This window comes from Coenobita brevimanus, chromosome 93 (assembly GCF_032717465.1).
Source record: "Coenobita brevimanus isolate Jiangsu-jjx chromosome 93, ASM3271746v2, whole genome shotgun sequence".
NCBI lineage: Eukaryota > Metazoa > Arthropoda > Malacostraca > Decapoda > Coenobitidae > Coenobita > Coenobita brevimanus.
The window spans coordinates 29,879,780-29,900,878 of NC_137046.1; the positions used below are offsets into that span (position 1 = coordinate 29,879,780).

General features: G+C 40.9%; 1 protein-coding gene across 1 annotated transcript in view; it reads right to left on the bottom strand.

Annotated features, from left to right (window-relative positions):
• The window catches only part of LOC145412391 (uncharacterized), a 235,392-nt gene that overhangs the window by 65,111 nt on the left and 149,182 nt on the right, over positions 1-21,099 (bottom strand). Inside the window, exons 9-10 of the mRNA XM_080282280.1 lie at positions 12,635-12,769; positions 7,897-7,997 (exon numbers count right to left, since the gene is read on the bottom strand). Of these exons, the coding sequence (XP_080138406.1) occupies positions 7,897-7,997; positions 12,635-12,769 (236 nt within the window). The remainder of the gene's footprint in view (positions 1-7,896; positions 7,998-12,634; positions 12,770-21,099) is intronic.

The following is a 21,099-nucleotide window of genomic DNA, read 5'->3' on the forward strand; positions in this document are numbered from 1 at the left end:
CGAATAACAAACCAATTTTTTGCATCAGATTGTTAAGAAATAGGGAGGTTAGATTCCCGACCACCTTTAACAATAAGAAAAATTCAATAAAGATGGAAAAAATACCAGGAAGTATGAATGAAAGTTACACAGGGATCTGAGCTGTTTTCTTATAGACTTACATTCTCAAAGAAAATTATTTTATTACTACATACATCTCAGACGACTGACATTTGATTTTTGATAAAAAAAATATTGCAGAGCAAACAAAATATACCTACTTAGCAATATCTGCCTTCGATAGTGTGTTTATCGCCAATCCCGCTGACTGGACATGACGTCACCACACGAAACAAACTCAAATGTATTCAATTAAAAACCATAAATAGCAGTGGACGCCTAACTGGAAGCGTTGAAAACCTAACTGGGGGCTTCACCCACAGGACCCCCAAATGATTATACCCTACCTAACCTTGCGCAAACTAAGATATGCATTCCGTAAAACTGGCACCAAAACAGTATTGTGCATTAAGGGCATTCATTAATCACTGGAGCAATTGTCAATTCGTCACCCAACCATGCAATGGCAAAACCCCCACTCAGGGTGGCGAGCACATGACTGCGCTTGACAGGGGTAATAGTAGGGGTCTTGGGTGGAGCCCTGGTGGTGATGTAGTATTCCACAGGGCCAAAAAACAATGCAGACGGATGAAGAGGCAACCAATCAGCAGGACAGAGCGCAGGAGACTGAGGCAGCTTAACTGGTCTGTCTGGCAGCGTGCTGTATGAACTGTCAAAATGGCGGGGATAACCACTTTGAACAACAGAAGAGTGTATAGATTTATAAAAGTCGAAACAATGAATTGTCAAATAACGATCGGTCAAAAAACAAGGGCTTGATGTATATCAAACCACCAGTTGGGGGAGGAGGAAGGTCTGTTCACTCTCAAGGGCTCGGAGGATAGGTACGAATTCCACAGTCAGGACATCGTGAAATATGGGGATATAATCACAGACAAATCCATCGATGGGGTGACAGGGAGCAGAGAGGCCACTGGGGCAGGTTAGGCAAAGTCTAGAGACACGGTGTGGTAGGCCTGGATGCTGCAGAGAATGAAGGATAACTGCACACAAGGCCAGTCCATGGGTTGGCAAAGGACCATGGGGAGGCAGTAATGGGAGGGAGACTGGGTGGCTGGAGGGAAGGGCAGAAATGCAATGAAGAGGCCGACAGTCCAACTCCATGGGATGGATGAAGAGAGGCATCACTTGAGACTCTGTGTGAGGTGAAACAACACTGTGTTCTGGACAGACAACAGACAACTTCTGAGGTCTGGGCAGCTGAATTATAAAGGGAGGAACCATATGAAAGCCCGCGACACTGAGACAACGCACTAAATGAGGATCACATCAGCAGAGTCAGTCAGTTACCCCATGGAGAATCACAAAGCCAGTCAGTCAGTCAGCCCGTGTGTGTGTGTGTGTGTGTGTGTGTGTGTGTGTGTGTGTGTGTGTGTGTGTGTGTGTGTGTGTGTGTGTGTGTGTGTGTGTGTGTGTACTTACCTACCTTACCTAATTGTACTTACCTAATTGTATCTTTACAGGAATGAGTCAAGCTCATATTGTCCCGTGTCTTAAACCATATTTATCGTACATACCCTTAAATTTGTGAATTGTTTTGGCACACACTATTTCATTCGGTAGTGCATTCCATTGATCAACTGCTCTGTTTGGGAAACTGAATTTCCTTACGTCTTTATCACCTCTCTTCTTATGCAGTTTTTTGCAGTGTGTGTATGTGTGTGTGTGTGTGTGTGTGTGTGTGTTCTTACCTAACTGTATCTCTACAGGAGTGAGTCAAGCTCGTACTGTCCAGTGTCTTAAACCATTTTTATCATACATATCCTTAACTTTATGAACTATTTTGGCACACACTATTTCATTTGGTAGTGCATTCCACTGATCAATTGCCCTATTTGGGAAACTAAATTTTCTTACATCTTTATCATCTCTCTATTTATGCAGTTTTTTGCAGTGTCCTCTTGCTGATGCTTCCCCATAGGTTATACAGTATATTCATTTATGTCTATTTTCTCCTTCCCTGATATGCATTTATACAGCATAATCATGTCTCCTCTTTTCCTTCTCCTGTAGTGTTGGCAGATATAGTTTTTCCAATCTTTCTTCACAGCGTACACTCCTTAAGCTTGGTACCGATCTTCTAGCGGCCCTTTGAACTTTTTCAATCTTATCTATGTGTTTCTTGAGATGAGGATTCCAGACTACTGATGCATACTCCAGGGTTGGTCTGATCAAAGACGTTATCTTCCTCAGCATGTCTTCATTTATGTATGTGAATGTTATTATCATATTCGCAAGGAATGTATATATACATGTTCTGTACCTTCTCACTTATGTGGTCAGCCGGAGATAGTCTGTTATTGATAATCACACCTAAGTCCTTCTCTCTTTCTGATAAGTGTAGGGTTTTACTTCCTAACTTATAATTCCAATCTGGTCTTTTCCCATTTTTACCAAACTTGATTACATGACACTTGTCCACAATGACTTCCATTTGCCAAGTATTACTCCATTCATGAAGTTTATTAAATTCTTCTTGTAGCTCTTTACAAGAGTCTGTGTTAGTACTTCTCCTTTGTATTTTTGCATCATCAGCAAACATATTTAAATAGCTTTCATTTCCAATGTTACTATCTGTATCATTTATATACACTAAAAACATAATTGGTGCCGACACCGAACCCTGTGGAACTCCACTAGTCACTTCCCTCAATGATGAGTAATTTCCTCTTAGTACTGTTCTCATTTCCCTTTTTCTGAGAAAACCTTGCACCCAACAGTATTGTTTGCCATGGATTTCTCCTTGATGGTACAGTTTCCTATGTCTTTGGTGCAGTACTCTGTCAAATGCTTTCTTGAAATCTAGATAGATACTGTCCACCCATCCTTCTCTTTTCTGTTATGTTTCTGCAACTTTATCATAGTACAGTAGCTCAACAGATTAGTAACACATGATTTTCCCTTTCTGAAACCAAATTGCCTTTCTGTTATCATACTGTGTTCTTCTAGATGGTTTGGCCAAACTTTTCTTATCAGCTTTTCCAGTATCTTACTTACAACATTGGTTAGTGATACTGGTCGGCAGATGAGTGGATTTTGTCTATTCCCTTTCTTGAATAAGTGAACAATGTTTGCTTTCTTCCAAATATCAGGTAGTTTAAACTGACCCAAAGATTCCCTGAATATTATGGATAATGGTCCACTTAACTCCTTTGCACATTCATGTAGCATCCAACATGAAATTTCATCTGGACCATTTGCTTTTCCTTTGTCTAATTTACTTAACTTCTCTTGCATTTCTTTTTCTGATATCTGTATATCTCGTAATATGTTTGGGCATGCATGTTCCATATCATTCCTCTCAAAATTATTTTCTTCTGTAAAAACTGATCAGAAGTTCTTATTTAGTGCTTCACAAATATCTTTCTCTTGTGTATAGGTGATTCCTTCATCCATAATGGATTGTATTTTATCTTTTACTTTGATTTTGCTTTGTATGTAGCTGTAAAATAGCTTCGGTTGCTCACCACTTGTGTTTATGATGTCCTCCTCAAACTGTTTTTGGGCTTCTTTCCTTACTCTTGTGTATTTGTTTCTTGCCTGTTTATAGTTGTTATATGCCTTCTCACTATTGTTTCTTCTGTATCAATTCCATAACAAATCTTATTTTTCTTCTCTTTTATGTTCTTCATTAAACCATTTCTTTATTTTCTTTTCTGCCTCTTTGTGCCAAGGGATGTAATTTTGGATTCCTATTTCATAAAGTTCACAGAATTTTCTATACATGACATTTAAATCTTGTCCTCTAAGATCTTTTTCCAAATCTATTTCTAGGAAGTATTTTTTTTTAGGTCATGATACTTACCCTTTTTCTAGTTAAGGCTCTTTTTGTAGCTTTAATTACTATTAACTATGTCATATGCAAACCAAAAGTTGTAATTTAATACTACATGGTCACTTTTGCCGAATGGAGGGTGATACATAATATTGTCAATATCATTTTCTTGCCCCGTAAATATAAGATCAAGTACTGATGGTACATCAAGTCCTCTTTTTCTGGTGTTTTCTTTTACATGATGTGTCAGGAAAAACTCCTGCACAAGGTCCTGGAGCTCTTGGTCCCAACACACACACACAGTGTGTGTGTGCATGTGTGTGTTCTTACCTAATTGTATCTTTACAGGAATGAGTCAAGCTCGTATTGTCCCGTGTCTTAAACCATATTTATCATACATATCCTTAAATTTGTGAATTGTTTTGGCACACACTATTTCATTCGGTAGTGCATTCCACTGATCAATTGCTCTATTTGGGAAACTAAATTTCCTTACGTCTTTATCACCTCTCTTTTTCTGCAGTTTTTTGCAGTGTTCTCTTGCTGATGCTTCCCTATAGATTAAGTAATCATTTATGTCTATTTTCTCCTTCCCTGATATGCATTTATATAGCATAATCATGTCACCTCTTTTCCTTCTCTCCTGTAGTGTTGGTAGATTCAGTTTATTTAGCCTTTCTTCGTAGCTTAGATCCCTTAAGCTTGGTACCCATCTTGTAGCGGCCCTTTGAACTTTTTCAATCTTGTCTATGTGTTTTTTGAGATGAGGACTCCAGACTACTAATGCATACTCCAGGGTTGGTCTGATTAATGATATTATCTTTCTCAGCATGTCTTAATTTATGTATGTAAACGCTATTCTCATATTGGCAAGAAGTGTAAACGTATTCCGTACCTTCTCACTTATGTGGTCAGCCGGAGATAGTCTGTTATTGACTAGGTCCTTCTCGCTTGCTGATGTGTGTAGGGTTTTATTTCCTAATGTATAATCCCAATCAGGTCTTTTTCCACTTTTACCAAACTTGATTACATGACGCTTGTCCACATTGAATTCTATTTGCCATGTATTACTCCATTCATGAAGTTTATTTAATTCTTCTTGTAGCTCTTTACAAGAGTCTGTGTCAGTAATTCTCCTTTGTATTTTTGCATCATCTGCAAACTCATTTAGATAGCTTTCATTTCCAGTGTTACTGTCTATATCATTTATACACACTAAAAACATGATTGGTGCCAGCATTGAGCCCTGTGGTACTCCACTAGTCACTTCTTTCCATCATGAGTAATTTCCCCTTAGTACTGTTCTCATTTTTCTTTTCATGAGAAAATCTTGCATCCAACAATATAGATTGCCTCGAATTCCTCCTTGATGGTACAGTTTCCACAAAAGTCTTTGGTATGGTCCTGTGTCAAATGCTTTCTTGAAATCTAAATAGATACTGTCCACCCATCCTTCTCTTTCCTGTAATGTGTCTGTTACTCTGTCATAGTAGCTCAACAGATTAGTAGCACATGATTTTCCTTTTCTGAAACCAAACTGTCTTGCTGTTATCATACTGTGTTCTTCTAGGTGATTTACCCAAGCTTTTCTTATAAGCTTTTCTAATACCTTGCTTACAACACTGGTTAGTGATACCGGTCGGTAGTTTAGTGGATTTTGTCTAATCCCTTTCTTGAATAAGGGAACAATGTTTGCTTTCTTCCAAATATCAGGTAGTTTACCTTGACTCAAGGATTTCTTGAAAATTAAAAATAATGGTTTACTTAACTCCTCTGCACATTCACGTAGCATCCAACATGAATTTTCATCAGGACCATTTGCTTTTCCTTTGTCTAATTTACTTAGCTCCTCCTGTATTTCTTTTTCTGATGTTTGTATATCTGGTAGTATGTGTGGGCATGCATGTTCCACATAATCCCTCTCAAAATTTTTTTCCACTGTAAAAACTGATTCAGTATAAGAATAGACCATCTTGCACTCTTTAAGTGAACCACTGACAACTTAACAGTCAGCTTAAGTGATTTATCACAGCTCACCTCCCACCACTGCCACAATCAGTTCCATCATCCTCTCTCCTACAAATGACTCAGGACCAATGAGTCATCACTGTAAAAACCTCCCCATTGCCACCACTAATGGATATGAGGGTTTTCCTGCCATTTGCATCACCTAGTGGAGGTGCAGGGGAATTGGAAGCCAGCCCCAACCCCAACTACTCAGCTTCAGTTTCCTCATTAACACCAAGCCAACTGTTATTGTCTGTGAAGATGAATGCATAACTTGTTTTATACCTTTCTAATGACACAGTCTTATGTCAGTGAATTAATATACTGTATTAGGATGTCTTTTGAAAGCACATTGGCATGGTTGTTTATCCTAAAAAGGGTCTTATGGGGAAAGGGAGAATTCAGGCTGAAGATAACATTAACATAGCAGCTCCTATACAATGGACTTCAATGATCTCATATGCAAATTCATTACCCTAGGTTAACATATTGGTCCCACAATCTATGTCTATTGCATAATGTCGCAGCTGAATAACCCTGTTCTGGCTGGCCAGGCAGAATCATTAACCACAGGCAAACAACCACCCCTGCAGGGCTGTTCCATCCAGTGAACCAAGGTTCCCTTACAGCAGACATCTTGCCACTGCAAGATGCAGGAAAGTGTGTGGGGGCCTGGTTCTGGATGAACACCTCATTTGCATCTCTCCATTCAGTTAACAAGGGCACCATAGGAGGCTCCACTTCACCCCATTATCTGGTTACGTGGTCACCACCCAGTGTTGTAGATGGTTTCTTGGGTTACACAAAACCATTACGCTTGACACTCAGTGTAGTGCCACCTGAAGTGGAAAGCAGAATAAAAAGTGATAGGAAGGATGGGAGAAATAGGAAGAGAGCAGGGCAGACAGAAAAATAATGATAAAGGTGAGGGAAGAAATAGACAGCACTACATCAAATGAGTAGATGATGGTTGCCACTGATGTAAAGATGGAATTTGTAAAAATACATTTTACAAACACATTATGCTTCAAAATCATAAAGTGTCTTCCCTAAAATGATAACTTGCATAAATGATATGTAAATGGTTAAGTGTCAGTGAATTAATATACTGTATTAGGATGTCTTTTGAAAGCACATTGGCATGGTTGTTTATCCTAAAAAGGGTCTTATGGGGAAAGGGAGAATTCAGGCTGAAGATAACATTAACATAGCAGCTCCTATACAATGGACTTCAATGATCTCATATGCAAATTCATTACCCTAGGTTAACATATTGGTCCCACAATCTATGTCTATTGCATAATGTCGCAGCTGAATAACCCTGTTCTGGCTGGCCAGGCAGAATCATTAACCACAGGCAAACAACCACCCCTGCAGGGCTGTTCCATCCAGTGAACCAAGGTTCCCTTACAGCAGACATCTTGCCACTGCAAGATGCAGGAAAGTGTGTGGGGGCCTGGTTCTGGATGAACACCTCATTTGCATCTCTCCATTCAGTTAACAAGGGCACCATAGGAGGCTCCACTTCACCCCATTATCTGGTTACGTGGTCACCACCCAGTGTTGTAGATGGTTTCTTGGGTTACACAAAACCATTACGCTTGACACTCAGTGTAGTGCCACCTGAAGTGGAAAGCAGAATAAAAAGTGATAGGAAGGATGGGAGAAATAGGAAGAGAGCAGGGCAGACAGAAAAATAATGATAAAGGTGAGGGAAGAAATAGACAGCACTACATCAAATGAGTAGATGATGGTTGCCACTGATGTAAAGATGGAATTTGTAAAAATACATTTTACAAACACATTATGCTTCAAAATCATAAAGTGTCTTCCCTAAAATGATAACTTGCATAAATGATATGTAAATGGTTAAGTGATTTTTTTTTTTTTTTTTTTTTTTTTTTCAAAAGCTGGAGATCAGTTTCTACATAAGATTACCTTAAGGTACACCTATATTACGCTTATCATTTAAACTTATGTGACATGACACACACCTTCACTGCCATGCTGGCTCCTTGAAACACCCTCATCTTCTAGGGCTCCAACATTAGCCAAGGATATTGCAACATCTCCATCATCCAGACAAGTTGATTTCCTGTAGTTTGAAAACAGTGATGCAACAATCTCTTACCATGAATAACAACAGTGTATCTCTATTTCTTCCAAACTGAAAGTAATTTGGAGGTGAATAATACATAATGCAATCAATACATCTAAAACAGATGTGACTATCAATCATCAACTCTGGAAGGTTCAACTAAATGGGTAACAGAATGTGTTGCCACAAGTTTGGAGGCCTGTCATATAAACATCATTTTAATAATTTCACGCTGAGGTGCCTCTCAGATGAAGAAAATAATTAACATAAGACAGAATACAAGACAAATAAAACATCCTCGAGATGCAGGGTTCAATAGGAACTCAACCACAGGTACAAACTCCATGCTGAGACTTACACTATTAGAAATGTAATTACACATAACAGAATTACATTTCTTTTAACACAGTAGGTGGAAGGTATTAAGAATATATGGAGTGGAGGGGAAATTGTTGAGTGCTGTGAAGAGTATGTACGAGGGAGCTAGGGCTACGGTGCGAGTGGATGGAGAGCTGAGTGAGTTCTTTGATCTCAGTGTGGGACTGAAACAGGGGTGTGTAATGTCTCCATGGCTGTTTAATATATATATGGATGGGGTCGTAAAGGAGGTACAAGGTAGGGCAGTGGATGTCGGGGTGGCCCTAATGAATGAGGGTGAGATTTGGAAGCTTCCGGTGTTGCTGTTTGCTGATGATACAGTATTGTTGAGTGAAGATGAATGGGAGTTGCAAGGTTTGGTGAATGAATTTGGGACAGTGTGTAGGAGGAGGAAGCTGAAAGTTAATGTAAACAAAAGTAAAGTTATGGTGTTTGAGAGGAATGAAGTCACAGAGTGTGCAGTGAGGTTGGATGGTGAGGATATGGAGAATGTGAGTGCATTCAAGTACTTGGGTAGTGTGATGAGTAAGGATGGAACTTTGGGGGATGAAGTACGTGAAAGGGTACAGCAGGGAAGGAAGGTTGTTGGCACACTGAAAGCAGTGATGAGAAATAGGGAGGTGAGTATGGAAGTTAAGAAGTCACTGCATGATGGTATTGTGATCCCTACCCTGACGTATGGAAGCGAGGCGTGGACCTTGCAAGAGGGGAACAAGTCAAGAGTGAGAGCAGTGGAAATGAGTTACTTGAGAGGAGCATGTGGAGTGACATGGAGGGACAGGTTGACGAATGAAGAAGTGAAGGAACGTTGTGGGGTAGATGTGGATGTGGTTGAAAAGATTAGGAGAAATACACTGAGGTGGTTTGGACATGTGGAGAGGATGGAGAATGAAAGACTGACTAAGAGGGTGTATGTAGGTGAGGTGGAGGGAGGGAGAGGGAGGGGTAGACCGAGGATGAGGTGGAGGGATGGAGTTGAGAGGTATATGAGGGAGGGGGGTGAGTTGGGGGAGGGGAGTCAAATGGTGGGTGACAGAGTGACTTGGAGGCGTTTTGTCTGCGGCCACCCTTTGCGGGATTAGGGCGTCGGGCTATAGATAGATAGATAGATAGGTGGGAGTGTCCACCATCCACTCATTTGATTTAATCATCATCATCATCATCACTAGAACAGAGTTTGTTGTATTTGTCGGACCCTCATAAAGGTGCAACAAAACTAAACAAAAATGCTGATTACACATACTTGTACAATATTGACTGGTGATATGAATGATAAAGTAGGGAATGTGATGGTGGATGGAGTGGTTGGTGAATGGGGTGTGCCTGCTGAGATAGATGAGAATGGCCATGCTTTAGTGGACATTTGTGCTGGGAGGGTGTTGGTGATAGCCAATACCCTCTTCAGGCACATATTGATGTACAGGTATACATGGCAAGTGATAAGGGTGGGTGGTGAACTGAATGAAAGGGAGGTAATGACTGATTATGTGTGTGTGGATTGATGAGAAGGTGTGTAATGGATGCAACAGCATATAGAGGTTGGGGGAGTGGACTTTCTAAAAATAGAAGAAGGGAAGGATGGGAGGAAGGAGTAGATGCATGGAGAGTGGAAAGGTTACAAGAGGATGAGAAAAAGGCAGAATATAAGAGAGAAGTGGAAGAACAATTGGGTAAATATGAATTGGAGCAGATGGGGGACTTGGAATGTGGAAGGTGTGTGCAAGATATTCACAGAAGAAATATGTGCAGCATGTGAGGTGGTGTGTGGGGTGAAGAGAAATGAAAGGGGATGCAAGGAACAGCATGGTGGAATGAAGAGGTGAGACAGGCTGTGGCACAAAAGAAGAAAGCATATAATGAATGGATGAGAAATAGGGGTGTGGAAGAAGTTGAGAGACAGAAGAGTTATATGTAGAAAGGAAGAGAGAGGTGAAAAGATTAGTAAGAGAGAGTAAGAAGATGGTGAGCTGAGTGAGTTCTTTGATCTCAATGTGGGACTGAAACAGGGGTGTGTAATGTCTCCATGGCTGTTTAATATATATATGGATGGGGTTGTAAAGGAGGTACAAGGTAGGGCAGTGGATGTGGGGGTGGCCCTAATGAATGAGGGTGAGATTTGGAAGCTTCCGGTGTTGCTGTTTGCTGATGATACAGTATTGTTGAGTGAAGATGAATGGGAGTTGCAAGGTTTGGTGAATGAATTTGGGACCGTGTGTAGGAGGAGGAAGCTGAAAGTTAATGTAAACAAAAGTAAAGTTATGGTGTTTGAGAAGAATGAAGTCACAGAGTGTGCAGTGAGGTTGGATGGTGAGGATATGGAGAATGTGAGTGCATTCAAGTACTTGGGTAGTGTGATGAGTAAGGATGGAACTTTGGGGGATGAAGTACGTGAAAGGGTACAGCAGGGAAGGAAGGTTGTTGGCGCACTGAAAGCAGTGATGAGAAATAGGGAGGTGAGTATGGAAGTTCAGAAGTCACTGCATGATGGTATTGTGATCCCTACCCTGACGTATGGAAGCGAGGCGTGGACCTTGCAAGAGGGGAACAAGTCAAGAGTGAGAGCAGTGGAAATGAGTTACTTGAGAGGAGCATGTGGAGTGACATGGAGGGACAGGTTGACGAATGAAGAAGTGAAGGAACGTTGTGGGGTAGATGTGGATGTGGTTGAAAAGATTAGGAGAAATACACTGAGGTGGTTTGGACATGTGGAGAGAATGGAGAATGAAAGACTGACTAAGAGGGTGTATGTAGGTGAGGTGGAGGGAGGGAGAGGGAGGGGTAGACCGAGGATGAGGTGGAGGGATGGAGTTGAGAGGTATATGAGGGAGGGGGGGGTGAGTTGGGGGGAGGGGAGTCAAATGGTGGGTGACAGAGTGACTTGGAGGCGTTTTGTCTGTGGCCACCCTTTGCGGGATTAGGGCGTCGGGCTATAGATAGATAGATAGATAGAAGAAGATAGTGGATGAGGAATTTGGAAGGAATTTGTGTCAAGTGGAAGGAATGTAAGAAAATGTTCTGGAAAGAGGTAAAGAGAGTCAGACAGGGTGGCAATGAAGTTAACAGGGAAGTGAAAGATAAAAATGGTAGATTACTAGTGGAGAAGGGAGAAAAAGTGAGTGGATGGAGAGAACACTTTAAGGAATTGTTGAACACAGAGAATGAAAGTAATGGGAGTATATGTGGTTGAGAAATGGGTGGGAGAAGAAGGGAGGTGAGATGACAGGAAGAAATCAGTAGGATGGAAGTTGTGGAAGCAATGAAGAAAGTCAAAATGGGGAAAGCTCAAGGAATTGACGTAGTGTGTGGTGAAGTGCCGAAGGATGGGGGAGAGATAGTAGTAGAATGGATGTGGAAGATGTGCACATTGGCTTGGGAGGAAGGTAGAGTCCCAGAGAATTGGAAGTCAGTATAATTATTCCCTTGTACAAGGGGAAAGGGGAAAAAGAAGTGTGTGGTAATCATAGGGGCATTTGTCTTCTTAATGTAATAGGAAAAGTATATGGTAGGATCCTTACTGACAGAGTTAGGGAAATAACAGAGGAATTAGCTGGAAAAGTGAGAAATGTGAATGCTAGGGTGGGGCTGCGAAAGGCAGACCAAAAAAGAACAGTGATGAGGTCACACAGCAATAATGGACTGAATGGGGTGGCTACCAAATATCGAGCTGCATAGAGAGCTGCCATTAGGTGACCAAGACCAATGCATGCATGCTGGAGCCTTTATAAACAAAATGAAATGTTGTATATATACACTCTGGGTGATCAGCTACACTGTGCCATCAATGAAACCTACCAAACTCTCTAGGGAGGAGTGGAGGGAACGGGGAGGCACTTGACAAACTGATACATGTAACAGCACTGTGATAAATACACTACCCTGTGATGTGAGAACAAGTATTTTTTGGAGGTATGAGCTCAACAGATCCATCTGTATCTGAGGAACTTCAGAGGTATAATACTTTTGTTTTTTATTTTTTCTGTTTTTAATGTACTTTATAATAATTACACCTAATGTCAGATTTTGTTCACTACAGTTCCCTGGGATGAAAAGGTTACAATACTCTCCATTAACCTATTCTGGTAGAGGATGTGCTTGTTAATGCCAAAATTATTTTATTCAGCTTAGGACAGACTAACTGCAACTGATAAAATGAGTGATGTAAACTGCAATATTTTTACACCTAAAAAGCAAGAGTTATGCACCAAAACAAAAATTTCACTAAATTCTCAAGGAATGGGGTATGAAACAAACAATACCTGAAGAAAGCACGAAGAACCTGAGATGAGCACGATGACCATGTTGTTTTGCCAGGTCCAACAGAAGGTGACATGATGTACTTAGTGTTGCTGCATCGTGATGCTTCCTGGCTTCCATCATGCTTCATGCCCAGGCTGACGTACATAATAAATCTTATAAGTTCATTCTGCATCCAATCCCAGGGCTGGGATATCACATTTCTAAACTAAATCTGCCAGAATTCGCTGACTGGATCAGAACCTAACTGGAAGGCAAATCTTGCATTGTAACAAAAGATGAACGGCATCATACACATCTCCACAACCTCAACAGCACACCATATACCATTAAAGTATGCAAACTACAATGCACTAAAAAACAGTTTTTATGACTAAAAACTCATTTTCACTTACAGAGGGAGAACTTGGAGACAACCTAGGAAAAAGTCTTTCTGTTATCTTGCAACACAACATGTTAAGTTAATGATGACAGGAGACTCACCCCAGACTACAAAAGCTGAGGAGAGGATGTATTATGTCTTGTCGAAGTGAAAATGCTACACCAGGTCCGACAGTCTTCCCCAAAGGACATCGATGTCTTGCCTGCTTATTCAAATGCTTCCCATGCTTCCTTTGTCCATAAAAGCAATTTAGCTTACAGACAATACATCAGTTAATGCCACTAATTCATGTGTGTGGGCAATAACACTCAATGTAATGTGGGGAAACAATTAAATTAAAGCTTCTCCGAGCAGGGTTGTAATAAGTGGATGCTTCCATGTTTACTTACTACATATGAGAAATTGGTTTCTGGCTTGCAAAAACTTGTTTTTGTACTGTACTTCTGACTCACAGACACTCTCTGGTAGAGTACCAGTACTCCAGAGAGACAAGGAAAGATCCATAGCAAGGTGGAGAATCTGAATACTGTATTATGCATCCCGAATAAGTCACGATCTCTTCCAACAAATATCGCCTTACTCTAATTTATACTTACTTTCAAAACATAACACTTACGATAATAAAATTCTGCATGTCTGCAAAGCTCCTGTTTACTATCATGCAAAACACTATTATCTGCACACTTCAGATTTTAGATACTCCACTCATCACCTGTAACTGACCATCCCTGCTCCACTCTCCACAAGTCAAATGTTCATCATCATCACCATCATCCGGACCTCCTTTCCCACCCTAGGGCAGGGTGAGAGGTAGCAATGTCCAGACAGCCAAAGTTTGCCCAATCCAATGGGCCACGCTTCCATTTGCTCACCATTCAAGCCCCTGGAATCCTGGCTCTATCTGATACACCAGAAACATTCATCAAAATCTATAGTTTCATATAAATATATCCAAAAGTCAATCTGGACGCTGTCACTTTAAAAAGGGATGCCAAATTGCTGATCATGTGCTTCTCCTCACAATATTCATCCAGCTAGCTTGATCTCTTGACAGTTCCCTAGCCTCACCAACTTCCAAACCTCTCTCCCACACGCACTCATCCATCACATCTCTCCACTTTCTCCTTGGTCTAACTCGCCTCCTCCCTCCTTCAAATTCACTCAGATATACCTTTTTCACAACCCTGTTAACCATTCTCTCCAAATGACTGTCCACTCTCTTCAATTCTGGTGTCCACATACTTCCTCACTCCACATCTTTCGTGAATCACATTATTTCGTATCCTACGCACTCTCTGTACTCCACATACATTCCTCAGCAGTACCATTTCCATTGCTCTCACTCTTGACTTTTCATTTTCATGCCATACCATAGTCTTGCATCCATATGTTAAAGCTGGCACTAACACTATTTATGTAAGCCTCATGCAGCTGCAACATTCAAGCCTCTGTTTCATATCAAGGCCTTCATTGCACATGCTACTTTCCTTCCTTGTGTCACTCTACTTTCCACTTTTTTTTCACATTTTCCTCTCTTTTCTATCACTGTACCCAGGTATCTGAACTCTCTCACCAATTCCAGTCTCTCTCCATTCACTGTAACATCGCACTGGGAGTCACCTTCTCTCTCATTAACCATCACTTTACTCTTTTCTACATTTACTCACAAGGCATGACACTCACAGACATCAGCAAAACTCTGCGCTGGTCTACCAAGTTCTTGTTGGGTATTTGCAAGTAGTACTGCATAATCAGCATACAACAAATAGATATTCCATCCATCACCATTCATTACCAACTCTACCTCCCTCTCCATTACTTATGTTTTTATTTCTCTCATCACCCCATCCATATATATATTGAACAACCACGGGGACATCACACAACCTTGTCGCATGCCCACACTGATCGTGAACCATTCACTTAGTTGCCCATTAACCCTTACACATGCTTCACTATCATCATTAAAACTCTTGACAGCACCTAGCAGCTTACCATCTACACCATACGTGTGCAAAACCTTCCACAATCCTACTCTGCCTACTTTGCTGTATGCTTTTTCCAGATTCATGATGCCATAAACACCTTATAGTCCTTCTCACAAGCCTTCTTCACTTTCTGTCTCATTGCAAATATTTGATCCACACACCCTCTGCCACTCCTAAAGCCACATTGTTCATCACTCACTAGGAATTCTGATCTCTCTCTCACTTTCTCTACAAAAATTCTTCCATAGACCTTCCTAACCACACTTAATAAACTAATGCCATGATAATTCTTGCACTCACTTCACCCACCTTTATTTTTGTACAGGGGTACAATTACAGCCACTCTGCTGGCACAACTTCACTCATTCATGCCTTCTTACATTTCTCTACAAGAACTTCATTCCACGCTCTCCACCTCATCAACCCCAGCTGCTGTCCCATTTTTCAGCCGCTACACAGCGCTCCTCGCCTGTGCAGGTGTCATGTTTCCTAGCACTGCACACCCCCAAAACCAATCATGTTTACAGCCACTCTACCCTCTCTATTCACATTCATCAGGCTTTCAAAATATTCTATTCATTTGGTCCTTACTTCATCCCCATGGTTTAATAATCTACCACTTACATCCTTCAAACCTTCACACTTCATTCCGCTTTCACTTCTACATTTCCGCACCTCTTTCCAGGATAACTTTCTATTTTCAGAGTACTGTAGTTTGCATTCATTTTTCTTCCTAGATCATCATTTACCTCCTGCTTTTTCCCCTTTACCAGTCTCTTTACGTACTTCTTGCTCTCAGTATATTCAGTTCTTATTTCAATTGATCCCCTGTCCTGTAACCACTCTAGCAACTTCCTCTTTTCCTCCATCGCTCTCTTAACCTCTTCATCCCAACAAGTCGTACATTTCTTCTTTGTTGTTACTCTTGCCACACCACACATCGTTTTAGCATTTCTAACTAAGCAATCCCTACATGCATTCCACAGGCTGTCCAGATCCATTTCATTCCAATTCACTGATTCTAACTCCTCCTGTACTTCGGTCCTGTAATCATCTGCCATTTCTTTGATCCTCAACTTTTTGACTTTCAGTCTTTCTCCCTGACTGCTCCCCTCTCTCCTGATCCACCTCACTCCTCTCAGCTTGATCTTGCATACCACAATCATAAGATCTGACAGACCTCCACATCGTCCTCTCATGGACCTCGTATCAGCAACCATTCCCAACATCAACCTCTCTACGAGCACATAATCAATCAGGCTCCTTTCAACATGATCCCCGTTCCCTCTATACCATGTACATTTATGTGCATCTTTGCATTTGAAATATGAGTTACAAATGCACAGCCTCTTTTCCTGACACATGTCCTTCAGTCGCTACCCATTATCATTTTCTCCTGGTACTCCATTACAACCCATTATGTTATCCCCAGGACCAGTGCCTACTCTTCCATTCATATTGTCCATTATAATCACTTTATTACTCCTGGGCGCTTCATCCCCCTCATCCCAAAACCTGTCTTTCTCTCTCACTCCTGACCTTGCACGGTGCATACGCTGCAGTCACAGCCACTTTCACCTTCTCAAACTTGAACATGACATACATACACCTTGAGCTGACACAATGGTAATTTCTCATTCCACTCTGCCACACCTCAATCATCAACAAAGCAACTCCTTCCTTGCATCTTCCTCGCCCATTCATGCCCAATATTACACATTTCACACCGTCCTACTCCTCCACTTCACACTCTTTCATCTTTGTTTCACACAATGCCATCACGGCATATCTTGCACTCTTGAACACATTCACCACTTCCACCCTCTTGTTCTCCTCATTCACACCTCTCACATTCCACAAGGCCATGCAAATCTGCTCACTTGGTTGGGGTCCTGGGCAGGTATTGGGCCCTCTGAGGCTCTCCGAAACAACTGCCATGATTAAGTGATTTTAGATGGGGGAATCTGGGGGACACTAAACCTGGCCAAAAGCCCCAGTTACATGGTTACCACCCAGCATAGTAAATGGTTTCCTGGGTACAGGAAACCATTTGGCATGTCACTCAGTTTAGAGACCCTAAGGCATCCCTGCACTGAGTGAGTGGATGATGGGTGTGCTCCCATCCACCACAAAGTGTTAACCTCTCAAAATCACATACAAATACCAACAGCTATTTGAGCCAGAAAAAGAAGGGTTTTATTCTGATACCTGCTCATTACCTTGTCTGCCTCTTTATCAGTTAAATTTCTTGTGGACATAATGAACTTACCAAGAAAATAAGCTTAAGGTAGTGAAGGGTTCACAGTCACTGAAATGGAAGCAAAAGGATTTGGAAAACCTGGAATGTATACAAGCTGAGTTTGGTTAAGAATCCTTAAACAGTGCATAGTGTTGTAAGACTGGCACAAGTAAGAGAAGTACACCTTGGTGGGTGCAGAAAAAAAGAAGAAAAAGTGGATAGGGTAAAGAAAGAGGTTCTAATGTGTATTGGTATATACAAAAAAAAAAAAAAAAAAAAAAAAAAAAGGAACATACACAATGAAAAATACATGATGTGCTTAGTAAAGAGAAGATGAGAGAGAACATAACTATCTTGGAAGAAAAATTACCATAAACCAAACTGAAAAGGGAGCACCAGTGATGTAACAGAATAACTGCCGACTCCGCTCTTTCTTTACCCCTGCACAATTGTTGACCCTATACAGGGGTTTTATCCGCCCCTGTGTGGAGTACAACTCTCACGTGTGGGGAGGCTCCCCACATACAGCTCTTCTCAATAGGGTGAAGTCAAAGGCTTTTCCTCTCATTAACTCTCCTCCTCTTACTGACTCCCTTCAACCTCTGTCTCTTCGCCGCATGTTGCATCTTTATCTCTTTTCTATCGCTACTTTAATGGTCACTGCTCCTCTGAACTGTCTGCTTGCATTCCTCCACCATGGGCGTGTAGCACCCATCTGGCAGCAAACTCTCATCCCTTTACTGTCCAACTCTCTAATGCAAGAGTTAACCGTTACTCCCAGTCTTTCATTTATACAACAGGTCAACTCTGGAACTGTCTCCCTCTGTCTGTATTTCCTGCTGCCTATGATCTCCAGTCTTTCAAACGCAGTGTGTCCAAGCATCTCAAAATGATCGGATCTTGAATTTGGCTCTCTATTGTATTTTGTTTTTCTCTTGGAGGGAACTGTTACTGCGGGCTTATGGCCTTTGGTTCCTTCTTCCTCGTAAAAAAAAATAAATAAATAAATAAAAATAAAAACATGCATGAGGAACCAGGTTAGATATCCAGACCACTGGAATTTTTTACATTTTCTCAAGCTCCCCAAGTCCCATTTCACCTACCAGTGAGAACATACTACAATGAAGTTCTCAAAACCCAAATTCCTGATTTTTTTCCAAAAGAATTTTCAGAGGGTCAGTTTACAAAATATGTTTTTGAAAGAATGTATTTACAGGCCATAAAAGTCCTGGTTGGTTTCCAGGCTCACCAATGAATTAGCAGACTGCTGCAGTAGTCAGCAGTCACCAAAGCGCCGAAGTTGAACTCACCTGAATCACTTGGTTGATTTTATAATTTTCTGTTTTCTTTTATTCTGTCCCCATGGACATGAAAAATAGTCATATGTTTACTGTTAAATTTTCACATATGAACAATCAGAACCATAACTATTTGTGATGGAATACAGTGATTACTGAACAGAATGGAGAGCAAGTGGATGCCTGTACATATGAGTGATGACAGTCAGAGAATTCTGTTCTCCAATAATTTCAAATTTCAAAATGCACCGATACATCCCGAACATTTTGAATCTTGGGAATTGCACTATCCTAGCCGCAAGTAATCATACATGCACTGAACTTCCCTTTCCCAGACTTTACCTGGTAAAACAACCATTACATTTCTAGATGCATAACCTCCACTCTCTCCTTCCCACTTGACTGTTCCTTAACCTACTATCCTCAGTTCTTGCAATTATGCAACTGTAGATTAGGTATTTCCCTTGGTGCCTGCCCTGATCCAAATACAGGAAACCCTCTTATCTAAATGACTAGTATATGAAAATCTGCTTCTCAGAATGTACTGGTATGGGTGAATTCCGATGACTGAGGACAATACAGAGTGGGAGACATACCCTGGTTAACCATTGTGCTGTGCCTTGCCTGCTTCACTCTTCCGATGGTCTATCCAAACACATACACACACACACACACACACACACACACACACACACACACACACAATGAAAGGAAGAATATAAAAGAACTAGAAATGAATATACAAGAATACGCAGAGAGGAAGAAAAGAACTTTGAAAAAGATACAATTAACAGATGTAAGGAAGAACCAAAATTGTTTTATAGATTTTTTAATGGCAAACTGAAACAAAAGGAAGGAATCACCCAACTGAATGTAGAAGGACAGGTCTATAAAGATGCGGCAATGCAAGCTGAAATAATGAACAAATGTTTCCAATCGGTTTTCACTAAAGAAAGGGATTTTGTGGAGGGGGAGGCTGTGACTAAATGTAGTGATAAAAGACATAAAAGTGGAAGTGCAGGAAGTGTATACATTACTGGACACTCAAGATGTAAGGAAAGCCCCAGGACCGGATGTAATCTATACCTGGATACTGAGAGAAAGCAGAGAACAACTGGCAAATAAGATTCACGATTTATTTGTGAGTTCTCTGGAAGAAGGGAAAGTGCCTCAGGAATGGAAGAGGGCCAATGTGGTACCAATTTATAAGGGAGGAAACAAGGAAGAACCCCTGAATTATAGACCAGTGTAGTTGCAAAATTGTGTGAGAGAATCCTGAAATACATATGGATAAAATATCTGGAGGAGATGAACATATTGGCTGAGAGCCAGCTTGGATTCAGAATTGGAAGGTCATGTATTTCCAACTTATTAAGTTTTGACTCAAGAGGGATTGATGTGCTACAGGAGAGAGATGGTTGGGTGGATTGTGTATATCTAGATTTGGAGAGAGCCTTTGACAATGTACCCCACAAGCGACTAATGTGGAAATTGGAACACATAGGAGGACTGAAGGGAAATGTCCTGGAGTGGATGAGAGACTTCTTGAGAGAGACAAATGAGGACAGTAATAAAGGACAAGATGGCTGGATGGAGGGAAGTAATAAGTGGAGTCCCACAGGGCTCCGTGTTAGTACCAGTAATGTTCTTGATTTATGTAAATGATATAGTAGATGGAGTGAACAGTTATGCAAGTCTGTTTGCTGATGATGCAAAGATCCTGAGGAAAGCAGAAGTCGAGGAAGACTGTAAAATGCTGCAGGAAGACCTGAATGGGATCCATGATTGGAGCCAGATGTGAGAAATGAAATTAAACACAAAAAAATGTAAAATATTGGAAATGGGTAAGAGTGCCAAGAGGCCATCACTGAATTACATGATGGGTAATGAACCAATAAAAAAAGTGAGAGAAGAGAAAGACTTGGGAGTGCTGGTCCAGGATAGTTTGTCACCGGAAAAACACATTAACCCCTACACCGCGGGCTTGTTTACCAATGACTTGCGTGTGCCGCGGGGTTATTTGGGCTCCGACAGACTCTCAAAAAATATTTGCCAAAAATCAGTTATTAGTCCTAGAATAATAAAATTATATATGCTTATGGCACATACCTTCAGCTTTCTCCTGGAATGATTGTTGAGCCTTCGTCGGTTACCGTAGGACTTGTGGAGACCTCTGAAGTAGGGTAATGAAGTCTCCACTTTACACTTCCCGACAACCCGTAATATGATTACCACAGCCAGATACAAACACTATAAACACTATTCTACAATTTTCAAGTAGTTTGGGATCCATACTCAAAAAAAAAAAAACACTGTGAAAGCAATGGAAATTACGAGCGCGTCTGATCGTCGCACTGGCACTAGTTCGCTCTTGGTAGTCTGTCATTTATTATTCATAAAACCCCTCACACTTTATATTTCTATTACTATATAACACTTATATATATCTGGAGTCTTTCTCCATAAGTTTCCTTCAGTAGTATTAGTTTATTGTCACTGTAGGGATTCAATTTCTTTCAGTAAAATACGTAGCATTCACTTTCTCGTCCTGTATACTGGC